Below are 14,553 nucleotides of genomic sequence, written 5' to 3' on the forward strand. Positions count from 1 at the left end.
AAAGCCACTTTGTGCAACTGAAGCTTAACATTCTATAAAATTACCCCTCCAGAGCAGCAGGGGAAAGCACCATACCCAAACATGAAAAAGAAGAGGAAAAGAGGGTGTGGAGGGGAAGGCAACTTAGCGTACCTTTAATCCTTGCCAAGGCAGACTGGTTCTGTTAAAGTACATCAATACATAGCCTAGAGACTCCATGTCATCCCGACGACTGGAGAAAGAGGAAGAAAACATCAATTTACACAATTGGACATTTCACACTTGATTCCAAATAGTGCAAGTATTACTTATTTTTATTTAAAGAGAGAATAATTAAGGTATAAAACCTAAGCTTTGGTGCAAAAGAAGGTCTCTAACACAGCTAAGACATCTAGGTGTTCAGGATTCCACTGGCAGGCATGTAAGTCTTCACAAGCAAGAAGTGCTCCTATTCATTTTCCAAGTAAGGAACAGTCAGTAGGTAGTGTGTGTGGTAAGTTTCCATCTGTAGTTACATCAGAATAATTTGGGAAACAAAAAACTTTGGAAAATAAGAATGAAACATTAAATATCTTTCCCATTCAATTGAATAGCTTGGATAGAAGCTGAGGTTTACCTGCAGGAACCACAGGATGAATTGTACAAAATGCATGGCATTTGCTTTAACTTCATTAAATTTTTCCTGAACCTTGCCTCAATACTGAACACCCAGCTCCAGAAGGGCATAATTACTTTCTTTCTCCACTCTTAGAACACCCTGAATTGTCTTTGTGACTTCTAAGACAAGCAATATTTAGAAAGGTGCATGTACCAATATAAGAGCCTCTGTTTTCTTCCCACAAGTCTGTTTCAAGACAGTTGAAGATTTCCACCCATGAACTTCACTGAGAATCTGCACGCAAACTCTCATCTTCAAACGTTTTCTGTACTGCATAGGCTCCAGATCCACGCTTCAGCCATGTGAACACCATTTACTGAGCTACATGGCTTTGAAGGTTACTAGGCCTAGTACAGTTCACTGAAGCAGAAAAAACACTCCATGTTTTTTTTTCCTCTTGGCAAAGCTGCCTCTTCCCAGCTGTGGTAGAATCAGGTTTTTCCTCTGACTGCCCCTCTGCAGCTGGTATCTATTTAAGAAAGGACACAAAACCAACTGCTCTTTCTCCACCCAGCCCTCTTACCAAAAGAGCTGGACACATACTGCTACTGCTTTGCCATCCAGGCACATCTACAAGAAAAGCATTTAAATGGTGGCAGGAAATTCTACACACTTAATGCCTGCACAAGGGCACAAAAGGCTGAGAACAGTACCACAGCTTTTAAGTGGTAACAACCTGTAAGAACCCTGTCAGATCTACCTCCAGATCCTGGTATGAGGAAAGAAATTGTAGGCAATGCTTTATGTTACAGCCAACCCAATACAGGCACTACCAATCACTAGAATGAACAGCCTGTCACCCCCTCAACTCCTGTTCCAGGTCTCTAACCCTCTGGGGATCCAGTTCAGCTATCCCAGAAGAAAACCAGCTTGGCTCCCTAAACCAGTTCACCACTGGCTGCTCTGAAAAACAGTGCTAAGACCACAAGCTCCAACCTGCAAAACTTGCTAATTCTGTTAGAATTGCAGATTTTAATCATAAACAGAATTCAGTGAACCAGTATGGGGTCATAATATAAAACTGCATTTTCCAAGAAGGCAGTGGTAAACTCAGAAGCAATAAAGGGATTAACAGTTTCCACCCCCCATCCAGTTCATTGCTTTTATGTTTAATTTCATGATTTTGTAGTAGGAAACATTTAGTTCTGTAAATCTGTAATGGACATATTACACTGGAGCATACGGAGTGATTTTCAGGACAACACTCCATCACTAAACCAAAACATGGATAACATTGTAAACAGCTCCTTGAGAACAGGAAAACATGTTCTGTAGCAGTCCAAGCACAGCAGTAACAGCTTCAGGACTGGTTTCTCTTTATTACAGGAATATATTATTTGTTTGCCTCACCACTGACTTCATCTAGACAATTTAATGGCTCTTAATATGCACCAAGCTACATGTTAGAACTCCCAGTACCAGCAGAGAAGGTACAAGACCTTGAACTAAATTCAAAAGCATCATCCTTTGCAGCTCCTCCCTTCACACAGCTATTCCCTTACAAGAACAGCTTGGGTTCTATGTACTGACCTCAGAAATGACAAATATTATTTACCTTACTTGTCCCATGTCAAATGGGCTTAAATAACGATGTTGACAGATAATAAAAAAAAACACCTAAGGAAACTTGAGGAAATAAAGCAAAAAGGAAACATGAAGCATTTTAAAAGCACCATGTATTTGTTAAGTTACATGTTCTGTCAAAGTTGACCACTAGAAATTCAGTCATTCTCATGTTGATTAAACTGAAGGACAGAAGCACAGACATTCATGGCAGCTTTAAGTATGTCTAAGTGACCTCAGCATCATGTGACAAAGCCACACTATTACATTTGTACAATATCTAGGCATATAGGTAAGGAAGAAAGGCATCACTTCATGTCTTAAGAGTACCTAACTATACTTCCAATCCATCTGAATGGCTATCTACACTGGATTGCTGCTAGGGCACTGAAGTAGCAATATGCTTTTGATCCAGATGATTAAAGTGTGTCTGTTGATTAAGCAAAGCTCAAGCACATAAATATATATACACACGTGTGCGTATACACACACACATACAAAGCCACTGTGATTGTGTATACCAGAAACCAAAATACAGTGTGAGTGAAGTAGAAGATCTTTAAGTCTTGCTTGCAGGCAAAAGGACAAACAACAGTTGAAAGGAGAGTGAAAAAGCAGGACACAAACACCAGCTTTAGAATACTGCTGGCTACAGAGCTGCACCTCAAGCCAATCAGCAGTGGCACCAACAGGTACCAACACAGGCAGGAAAGTGCACCACTTTATTTGTGAAGATCCTCTGACAGATCCACATGGAAGTACAGTTTATCCTTTAATAAAAAGGAAAACTGTATGGAGAGCACCCACCTCATGCCTGCAAGACTTAGTCTCTTCAATAAGAGAATTAGATGCTTGGATTTTTTTGCCCTATCCTTACACAGATAGCCAAAAAGAAAAGCATTTGCAAAGGGATATATATATATATATACATATATATACATATACATATATATACACACACACACACTTCTTCATATAACATTAGTTCAGACACTTCAGAAGCTTACAAATACGATCATCTTACAGCCTTCAAAAGCACAGCAGTAATATCCTTGAACTCACCTCTGCTCAATGCCAAGATGTGCATTGATACTGGCATATCGAGCTGTGCCAGTGAGATTTTTGTCTTCTCTGTATGGTATGTGTTGCCTTGTCCTGTTGTCCCGGTACTTTTTGGCCAAACCAAAGTCAATAAGGAATAACTTAAAGAAAAATGAAAACAGATTATATTCCTATGCAATGCAAGCAACCCCCAACCTCTTTCACTAGACCTTAGTTACATTTTAAGACATCCACACAATGTAACAGCTTACAGTTACAGAGGAAGCAAAGTAACAGTGCAGTGTCACAACTAGCTTTAACTAGCCAGTTAAAACAACTTCATAGTGAATTAGTTCAAGCTTTTTCTCAGTCCAGTGGGATAGATTAGACTGTGCTACTCAGCATCTGTATCTTAGATCTACAACTATCTGAAGCTGCTACAGTAATTTGTATCACATTAGCTCAATAACTACAGTGCACAATTTAGGAAGGAAACCAGTATGTGCAAAAGCACACTTCACAAAACCCCATTCACGCTAGCGCAGTTTACACATACAGAGAGTTAATGGCAGCTCAGCAGCTTAATGCAATGAATGCACATTCTGTATTCTTCTCCAGGTTTCAAAGAGCACTGGCCATTCTGCAGAGCATAAGGCCAAAACCTTCAACAGCAAACAAGACATCTTGCTTTCAATCATATGCTCATTTTAAGACTACCAGAACACTATCACAGCAGCATGACGCACTTGCTGATGACATTAATACAGGCAGGAAGCTAGAGCCTAGTATCTGGAATCCAATTTTAGTCTCTAATAATCAAGCTTGTCCAATGGTTTGTTATTTAACAACAACTGAGTGTGTGTGCTGTTATTAGTGTGTAACAGCCAGCCTACCTATGAAGGTTAATGCAGACTGTACCTTCTTGTGACAAGATTTCAGGACTAGGCAAAAAAACCTAAGGCAGAAGTATGTAAGGAACACTTCAAATTCTAGCAATCAGTCCTGTAGCTACAAATCATCAGGCTGAGCTCCCAGTTCTAACACTGGATTAATGCTACAGGATCAGGGACTAGAACTCTTCCAGATTAATGAATACTGACAAAGTAAGGGATGAGGGAAGGCTGGATGGAAAGGTGACAAAACATTCAAGAAATTCCCAGTAAAAACCTAATCATCTTAAAGGTGATTCTAGAACAGAGGAGGCAGCTTTAAATGCAAACAAGCACTGGAGATTGATATGCAGGTACACCTGCATCCAGAACTGGAACAAAGGGTCCCTCTGGCACACTGAAATGCTGTAAATTATAAAGCGACACTCAACGTGTATCAAAGACACTGAAAGACTGAAAGTTTCTGAACTGCATGAAAGGTACATCCTAGAATTCTGGTTAAAGATTTTCTAACGGTGATAGTCTCGACAAGAGAAACAAAGCTAAAAACCTCCTAAACTACCAATGTCAGAGAAGAAAACCTTGAGCTGAAATCTTGCCATGATTTACATTTAGCCACAAAGCACATTTGCTGTTCTGGTGAAGGTCACCCTGAAAGCCCAAAATGCTTAGAGCAAGAACATGTAAATCCAAGTTTTTATATCAACTACACTGGTCAGTTCAGTAAACTGAGGGTCTTGGTAGCTGTGTCACTGCAACAAAGACATTAGAGGCAGTTACTCACTCAGCATGAATGGACATGTTCTCCAGCTACCAAGCAATGAACTAGGTTGATACTGAACTCCTAATGCAGATAGTACAAAGCTCCTATGCAATTACTGTACTGCAAATGCAACTTTCTTAGAAGCAAAGGCTGAGCTCAAACGCAATCCCTTATCTTCTGATTAAGGCTTTCTTCTGATGTATGGTTTGCAACAGTTACTTTTGCAGGGCCTCTGCCCCTTATTTTGAGCAAAATACTGTGCCTTGAGAATGGAAAACCAAATGCAACATTAGTTGGAATATCTTCACTGCATATTTAGCTACAAACTCTTTAAACAAGTCAAAGCCTTCATGTGCTTTCTGTCATCCTGGTGATCTTGCAGTTAATCGTATGAAGTGATAAAGTCACAGCTCATGAATCAAAATAGTTAACACTGGAAGTGTGCCTCACAGACAAATAACTGGTGTCCAGCCCTGTTTAGCACAGTAATGGTAAGACTACTTTCTTCAAATAACTTACAAATGATGCTCTGCCTCTTCCCTAGTTTCTACAAGCTCTCAGTATTAGACCTGAACAAGGAAACTCTGCATTTTCTCAAGAGCTATGGGTAGGACCCCTAAGAAGAGAGGAATCAATTCAGCAACGCAGACCTGTTTTACACCAGTCAAGCAACTGGATATTATTTACAGCACTGATTTTACTGGGGAAGTTTACTCTGTTCCCTTGCTTGGGGCCATTCTGTACTTCCCATTCACGACGAGCGGAAGGCAAAGCAGCAAGTCCATCTTGCAAAGAATTAAGTTGGAAGACACAGCTTGATCTGGATGAGCACAGAATGTACTGATGCCAGCCAGCAGGAACACAGACGTATTCCCACAGATAACCTCATACCACCTTAATTCTGTTTGTTGCATGGTCAGCAGGAAACTGGAGAAGTAGGGCAAGATTTCTGCCAAGAGCAACTAGAGAAGTAGATCAAAGTCTCTGGCTCAACTGATAAGAAAGTCTCAGAGGCAGACAACAGAAGCCTGTCAGCTTGCCTATAGCAGTGCGCTGCCTGGGATTTAATACATGAAGGCTATCACTGTGGAAAGCTACGGACTGATTCTATGGCCAAACTCCTGAGCTATGATTCATACTCAGCAATTTCCAGCTGTCCTGCTACAAACTGGCATATGGCTTCATTCCTCTCCAATTTATCTTGTCTTAGAGAGTCAGGAGTAGTACATTTAGCACTACAAGATAAACCCATGCTTCTCCATGACATAGCCTATCGGAGTAATTTCATTTTATAAGCACAATGGATGAAAACAGGAGTCCTCAATACACATTTGGAAAGATTTTGAACAAAAACTGCAAGGGAAGGAGTCTGGCTGAAGCAGTAAAAGAACTTCTCCACATGCATTCAAAGGCATTGCAGGAACCCTACAGGAAGGCAAGCAGAGAGCCCTACATAGAAGCCCCACTCTTTCACTAGGGTGACACATCTATCCTTCAACACATTGCCTTTGAGTTTTAAAGGGCAAAAATACAACCGTGCCTGCATGTGAAATCAAGCACATACATTTCGCCTTTTTTAATATCCAGTTTAGAAATAATTCCACCATTTAAACAAGCGCCACAGGGAAACATCTTAGTAATGTTACATGTTTGCCAAGTATGTCTGAATAATGCCAACATAAGAGGTGCTTTTGCAAGGTCTACATTCTCCAGAAAATAAAAAAAAAGGAAACAAAACAAACCAAAAAAACAAAACAAAAATAAAGCACATGAATTTGGGGTTGAGGTTGGAATAGGAGACAGTTCAGACCTGGTTTAATCCTGAGAAAGATGGGTCCTGAGAAGTACTAACAGTCATGCTTCTTTTCCTCTTCCCCACTGGAGATTCTAAACACTGAACAAACAATAGAGGGTGGCAGTGCATCAAACAGTATTGCTTACATTGCAACAATGGCCGGCGCAGACAGGCAACACCGAGGCGTTTGAGAAAGAACAGGGTAGCCAAATGCCATCCTTCTTCCACCAAGCACTGTAGTTTGCAAAAAACCCAGCTATGTTCACATTGAATTTTTAGGGTTTTTTTTAAATATATTTTTTTCCAAGGAGAAAATTTGGAAGATGTGACAAGGTCAATTTGAACTGTGAGCCACTCCAACATGGCACTGCCTTGACCACGGATAGCAATGGTGACATTTGGCTCTATTAAAAAAGGAAATTGGAAGTTTTGCTTACAAAAGCAGCCTTTTGTTCCACAAACTGCCCTTCCCCCAAGGAAAATGTAAATCTTCAGTAAGGAAGAGGTAGAAGGCATTTAGTCACCTTAAAGTTTACTTTCATAAGCATGCAGGGCTGATTTCTAACAGAGCTAAAGATTCATCTTTTAAAGGTGGGAGCAAAATTTCTCCCAATCACTCAATTCAAATTTGGAATTGAAAAAAAATATAAAAAAATCTTTTTTTTTCTTTAAATTTAACTGGCAGGAAGCTACTGGAACAAGATTACCATGCTGTTCTAGTCCTGCTGGATGGTTTGCTTTAAACTGGATACAGTCAGCTCTAAAAAATCCCAAACTACACTTAGTTACAACAAAGAAACAAGGTCACTACTGTATGGTGGCAAGCGTTCCCTACATAAAGCACTTGGTTCCAAACCGAAGCAACCCATTCCTCAGTTTGCTCATGTAAATCTATCAAGAACTATGTCCCTGATCTCTATAACCCTGCAACAGTAAAGCAAGCCTATGCCCACAGACTGTTCACCACCAAATCATTGTGTGGCTCCCCAACTAGGCTACTAATGGGAAAAAGATATAAAGGTTTACAGGCAATTTTGCTTTTCATTTCAGTTGATGCAAATCTAATGTGTTCCTCCACTAAAGTAAGCACAGCAGCAATTTCTAGGCCATTAATCCACATCAAGATGAACCAGAGTGCAGCAATGCCAACCTAGCATGACTGTGCAGAAGTCTGGAAAAACGGCCCAAAAGAACAATTGGAAATCAGAAACTAAAACTAGAACAAAAAAAAATAAAAATCAAAGTTTTCAATTTATCCTCTAAGTCATGCCAGAAAATTCAGGAGTGTAACTGCTCAACACAGCAGAGAAAAATAGAGCTCTACAGAGTGAAAGTATGAAACTTGGGAACAAGCAAAGTTTAACAGCAACAGGATTACATAAAAAATGCCTTTCAGCTGGACTTACAAGCTTTTCCAACAATGGTTGGATCTAAACATTCAGTGCACTGCACCTCTTCAGACAAGAGCTGTTATCTCATGTTAATCAAGTTTTCCCCTTCTAATGTTCATGGCCCTGAAGTTGGCATTCATACAGGCAAACAAAGGTAAACATTTTAAATACTAGTAGTGCCTAAAGAGATGAGACATTCTCGAATGGCATATAAAGATGACAAGTGGGAATCTTGCTTCCAATAAACAGCTTGATCACATACATTTGTCCTGAAGTTAATTTCTATTAAGTAGCATGCTTAATGCATTGCCAATGCTGCCTGTCTGCCCGAGCTCGACACACAAATTGCAGGATTAAGCATATTTCACTCAAGAGAACTACAAATAAAATTAAAGTTTTCTTCTATATAAGGTTTTCAACAGGAAACATGCACTTCTGACTACATTTACCCATCCAAACAAGTACAACCTCAGGCCACCCCCCTCCCCTCCTTTTTTTTTTTTACCCCCACACAGTAAATTGAGCAGTTTTTGTTGTACAACATATTCAGGTACTATACAGCTTCACAGTTTTCTATCAACATATCTGCCTCATTTCATTGATTATAAAGGCAATTTATCTATTAGTTGTATCTGATGGCTGAAGACTCTCTTTACCAGTCTGTCATTGCAAGATTTAATGCCCTGATGACTGGCAGGTCAGGAGCTCCCACACTGGTATGAATTCTTTCCATCCCAGGAAGTCAGCCCCAAAGCCAAAGGTAAGTTTCAACTTTATCATTGAGGAGAAAAATGCTATTTATAACAGTTATCTGAATAATGAAACTCCATCACTGAGAGAAAAGTAGTTAAATATTCTCTAGAGTTAGTTTATCATCTTGTTGCAAGATTATTTCTAGGCTTGCAATCAAGTGCATCTGACAGGGTGGGCCAGAGACATGTATGCCACTGCATTTGGAAGCAGACAGAAATCCAAGTTCTCATGTCAAGAATATGGTTTAGCATCTAAAATATCAAATTTAGCAATGAGTGTTAAAAAGGTTGTGCAGCTTGAATCAAGTAACATGCCATTCCCTTTGGATCTTTAAAACAAAAAGCATTAGACTAACCTTATTACAGTGACGCCCAATACCCATTAGGAAGTTATCTGGTTTAATGTCTCTGTGTATAAAATTCTTTGTGTGCACATATTCAATTCTACTGATCATCTGTAAAAAAAACAGCAACAAGAGAACAGGTAAGATTTCAATGAGAGCAATACAATTCACTTAAACCTGCAATGGAAGCATGAATTTTTAGTGTTACCTTCCTCTGCAACTTGTGTATTTGCTTAATGAAAACCAAGTCTTGTTTTTATGCCGTTCAAATAAATTGGGGGGGGGGGAGGGTGGGTTCTATATTAAAACTCCATAATATTTGTCAGGAAATAGCAGATTAAATACCTGAAACTACTTCCCAGACATTCATGTTCTAGCTATAGTGACCCATTAAAGAGTAATTTCTCTTACTTCAAACAAAGATCTTCTATACCTGCTACAAGACAATTTTAAAGCTCTTTCTCTCCCCCCTGTCCCAGTTACTCGTTCATCTGGTTATTCATTCATCCATCATCAAGCATCACTCTTCCAGGTAACAGTTTTCACAGAGCAAGCGAGAACTTGATTGTGGCCCATAGTGTCATATATAGGCTGATCCAGGAGTGTCAGCAATGAAGACTCAAAGAAACCCTGGCAAATCTGCATCATCATAAGCAGTCATGCAGCTTCCTGTGCATGAGATCACAACACAGGCATTAACATAGTGCAGCTTTCCAGCCACTACAATACCCCTCACACAGTCCACAGTGAGTTGAATCGTTACACCACCATACCCTTGACAGGTGTTCTATGGGACCATGCCCTAAAAGCCAGTTCTGTGCAGAGATACTATACATCCCACCTATGTTTCCCAGATGACAACTAATTAGTGTTTTATCATCCAAAGGAATACTGCATAAAAACTAGAGGTTCCCTGAAGATGTTCTAATACTCAGACTCCAGGATGTTATAGCAGGCAAATGGCTTTCTAAAGACAGTGTACTACTCAAGGCATCTGAGAACAGGGACAGCTGACCCTGTCTCCATACAAATGCCGTGAACTTCTTTGGCCAAGAGCCTGGGATTCTACGAGCACCTGGCTAAGTGACAATTCGGTATAACATCAGTTATGAAATATTAGATGAAATTTAAACCACCACTGAAAATTCAATGGCTGTCTATTTCAAATGCTCTCATGTACTCACATGACCAAGTTGAAAAAGTATCAATTGCTAGAGAAAGACTTAACAGACCTCAATTTTACAGGCCCTGATTAAGTCTGAGGTAGAGTGGTATCTCAACTAACAGCTTTAAGAACTGCCTTTAAGCACCACAACAACCAAACCAGTATTCATTAGCTCATGGTCTGGTACCAGAAGTTACAGAAGGTTGTGAGTGCACAGTGAGATTCAGTAAGAACCCACATGCTTCTATGCTGCCCATCAGGTTTGCACTGAACCAGATCAACCATAACTGAAGTCTGTTTCAGACCTTGTATCACCATCCCCATGGCTGATCCTGGCTGATACATGGGTGACCCATGCTAGTCTCAACACTTTATATTAAAGTTGCACTTGTTAGATGTGCAGCATTAAGGAGGTGGTATCTGTGCTGCCATGTTCCCATGCTGCCCACGTTCATTCTATATGCCACAGCCAGTCACCATTACTTCACTCCTATGTGGGTCAAGTCTTCACTTGGCTATATACAACACTAACATGTTATTTAACCTTCTTAAGAATTACCATGTTGCAGAAAATACTTTCAGGTTTTTTAGTTCCTCACAGCAAGCTCTGTACACACCTGGTCTGCTAACATAAGTACTGTTTTCATCGTAAACCTGCGAGAACAGAAGTTGAATAGGTCTTCAAGGCTGGGACCAAGAAGATCCATAACTAGAACGTTGTAGTCCTTTTCTTGACCATACCACCTGCAACGAAGAAAAAGAGAATTAGCAGGAACCCTAAAGCAGCCCAGGATACCACTAACCCTCTTTGCTGCAAGGGCACATTACTGACTGATGTTAAATCTTGAGCACTAACTAAAAATTAAGGCTTGTAGAATTGTATTTTTCCTGGAAACAAAGTCTGAGGACAAAACAGGACACACAAATTGGCAAGTGTGCGCACATTTCTTTTTCCCTGAAGAGGAAACACTACACTTCAGCAGCAATTGAAATACCAAACACCAAAATCAAAATGCAATCAAAGCAGAAGCCATTACACATCATTACAGTGATGCGTGTACAAAGTCTGAGCTGAAACTCATCTGCAGGACTCCTTATGCTCCCATCAGTTTCCTGCATTATTTAACTCCACATCCTTCAGGCTTTGTTTTCAGGTAATTTCTCTGCAACAGGCTAAAGCAGCTCATGCAGTTAACTCTTCATTCGTCCAAATTTAACAAATGGCAACGAAGTTCCAGTGTCCTTTTAAGCAGGAAATAAGGACTCTTTCATCAGGTTTTCAACATTCCAAATGGAAAAACAGTGTCACAAAAGCAAAAATACAAATGCAATAAAATATAAACTGCAGCCAGGCTGTGATATCCACCCTGAAGCGTTTGATGTATCAATTCAGTGCAAAAAACTTCAATGTTACCAATGCGTGAGGACAAGCAGGCAGCCTCACACACCTTCCTTTCAATCCGTGTCTAGCTTCCACCATAGCACTGTTTTATATTATCTGCAACTGCAGATAGTATTTCACCACCTAAACTACCCCTGAGAAGACCTGGAGTCGCAACCTTGACTTCTGTATATTTAAGCCGTGAATTTCCATACTTTGGCCACTGAAAGACATAACCTGATTATTAATCTCTATGATCCTCTTGTACATTCCAGATACCTACAGTTAAGTGAGAGGTGCATGTGAAAAACTGTTTATGAAGCTCTGCTGAATTCTAATACTTTGTTGTAAAGATTCAACATCTCAATCAGAAGTGCATTTTGCCTTTCCCAGGCACCCAGTCCTAGTACCAGCAGTCAGGGGATAACACACTGACCAACTCTTCTCCTGGGAGAGTCCTGAAGTGCCAACAACAGGGGTGCAGAAAAGATACAACAAGATTAGACCCCATAATAAGAACATGCAGATAAAAAAATAACAAGTCTCAGCTCAAACACAGTGGTAGCTGGGGCTTAGAGATGTGCATAGACATTTTATTTCCACTTTAGGCAATGACTCCAGGAGGCTAATACACAGTTGTCTGGAAAAGAGTTACACTAAAAAAGCCAACAAATTCCTTGGTACTCACAGGATTCCAAGCTTTGCCAGGGTAGTAGAGTCAAATGTTTACAAAACTGCAGAGAAAAGACTCTATATTTGGATTTGCTTCAGGAACTACTGGCCTGTACCTTCTAGTAGAAACCTCACACTTTGTAACGCATTGTTGTACATCTGATAAAAGTTGAGTATGAGCCACAGCTCACATATATTGTTTTACTGGTCAGTGTAGGACCCTTATTCATTCCATATATCAAGAAGGGATGTAGAAAAATGTATTCTGAAAGCAGTCAATAATGACAAATGACATGTCAATAAAATAGTTTTCTCCAAAATGTTAATGACCATACCAATACTGTAAGTACTATTCACCAGGTTTTGCCATCTAACAACTCACTGAATGTACTATTATATACAAAAAAACCAAACAAACTAACCCTTGCAAGTGACTCAAATAGGAAAGCATGCTGATGGTATTATTTGATGAAGCCTGTAAGTTATGGAGAGGTTAATGTTCACACTGCAACCTGACACCGAGCCATGAAACATACACATTTTAAGACCTGCCTAGGGCCCTTTTAAGGACTGGTGAGAAGGAGTTTGAACTGCAAGAGTAACCAAGAAGAGTCTTCTAAAAGTGCAATGCAGAGGTGGAGGAAAGAGTCAAAATGAGATGCTGTTGAGAAGTTTAGCCATCTCCAAACCAGATTCAGTTCAAGAATTAGTGACTACGCCTGTAAATCTACTTCCTGGTTACTATCAGCCACCTATGCAAATGGCTGAGTAGTTTTGACAAGGCTCTATGAACAAATCCATAGGTCACAGTTGAAAACTTATTATCTAGAGTGATAAAAACTGGACCACATGCCCTGCCTTGTTATTCTGTCACACGGAATTTAGGTTTATTGTGAAAAAGTCTAAAGAACAATGAGTAAAATTGAAGCTTTCTAAGAAGTAAATCAAGATCTAGATAAAATATTTTCTTCAAGAAATGCAAGTCCAATACTGATACTGAGTGTAACTGTTTAGCACAGTAATGGTTCAGTGCCCAAGAGACTGCAGTACAAGGGAAAAAGATCAAAAGATCAGTCTTCAACCAAGCTAAGAAAATTTAGTTACAGCATCACAGAAAAAGCGAAGCTGATGAAAAGGAAGCCTACCCTGGGAGCTACATTTTAAAAAGCATTTGGTTCCTCTATAGGGATCTCTGCTTCGTAAGTGCAGTAATTCAGGTTGATTGCACAACCTCCATTTGGCCTACTTCTACACATGCACAAGAAAACTTTAATCTCCTGACCATTCTGCACTGCTGGAATGCAGGATCAGGTCTGCAAGACAAAGAAAGAAGCCTGGCCCTCAGCGTCTTATTTTCATGTTTACCTGCCTGTAATTCCTCACAGGATTCCTAACTACTGGCAACTGACACTTCTGCTGGGGTATTGGAGTAACCTGTACTTTATTTACTTTGCTAACACTGCAAGTAAGTTTTCATTTCCCTTGGAACACTTCCAGGGAAAATGGGATTAAGAAGTAAGGCTACATCACGTCCATTCAGTCTTGTAGCTACTACTACTGGCAGCTCTAAGTAAAAAAATGCCTTGGCTCTTCTTAGTAAACCTTGGATATAATGATACATAAGAGCTTGGCAAGTGCTCCTTACTCCCACATTCGCATAATCAATGTAAAATGGCATCAGCACAGGTTTTGGATGAGCACAGATTCAGAGCACTTTGTTTCAGTGCTCTGTGTGTGTGGTTTTTTGGGAGGGTTTTTTTTGCCATACTGCCCAGTAGTGTTAAAACCTGCACGCCAAACTAGTGTCTCAAAGAAAAACCCAGTTGTAATACTGCATTTCTAATAATGAAACTTGGATTGAACTACTAACATGAAGGAATTATGCCTACAAGGCCCTGGGCAACTATGACAACAGTATCTGTGTCCCACATGTTTGTTTGAGCTCCATAGACTCTTTTTTTCTTTAAGCACACTTAAGTACTCTCTAATGCTAAAGCTGCTGAAGCAATAGCAACAATGCATTTTAAGCAAGGAGCATTTTGGAGGGGAGTGGAAAATGGAAGCAAAAGATTAAACAACTTGACAGTTCACTTTGGGTGGGTATTTCAGATTGCTACATACAGTGTATTGCTTTGAAAAGAAAAGCTAAACTACTAAAC

General features: G+C 39.9%; 1 protein-coding gene across 4 annotated transcripts in view; it reads right to left on the reverse strand.

The window, feature by feature from the left end:
• Window positions 1-14,553, reverse strand: part of CSNK1A1 (casein kinase 1 alpha 1) — a 35,575-nt gene that overhangs the window by 11,106 nt on the left and 9,916 nt on the right. For 3 of the 4 annotated variants that reach the window (XM_061372851.1, XM_061372848.1, XM_061372849.1), the window contains exons 3-7: window positions 10,959-11,085; window positions 9,189-9,287; window positions 6,705-6,788; window positions 3,263-3,402; window positions 133-211 (exon numbers count right to left, since the gene is read on the reverse strand). In XM_061372851.1, the coding sequence (XP_061228835.1) occupies window positions 133-211; window positions 3,263-3,402; window positions 6,705-6,788; window positions 9,189-9,287; window positions 10,959-11,085 (529 nt within the window). The remainder of the gene's footprint in view (window positions 1-132; window positions 212-3,262; window positions 3,403-6,704; window positions 6,789-9,188; window positions 9,288-10,958; window positions 11,086-14,553) is intronic. The other variant, XM_061372852.1, reaches the window with a different exon arrangement.

Source organism: Neopsephotus bourkii, unplaced genomic scaffold (genome assembly GCF_033783945.1).
Source record: "Neopsephotus bourkii isolate Nb327-2 ecotype Australia unplaced genomic scaffold, CSIRO-AGI_Nbou_v1 NB_1622, whole genome shotgun sequence".
NCBI lineage: Eukaryota > Metazoa > Chordata > Aves > Psittaciformes > Psittacidae > Neopsephotus > Neopsephotus bourkii.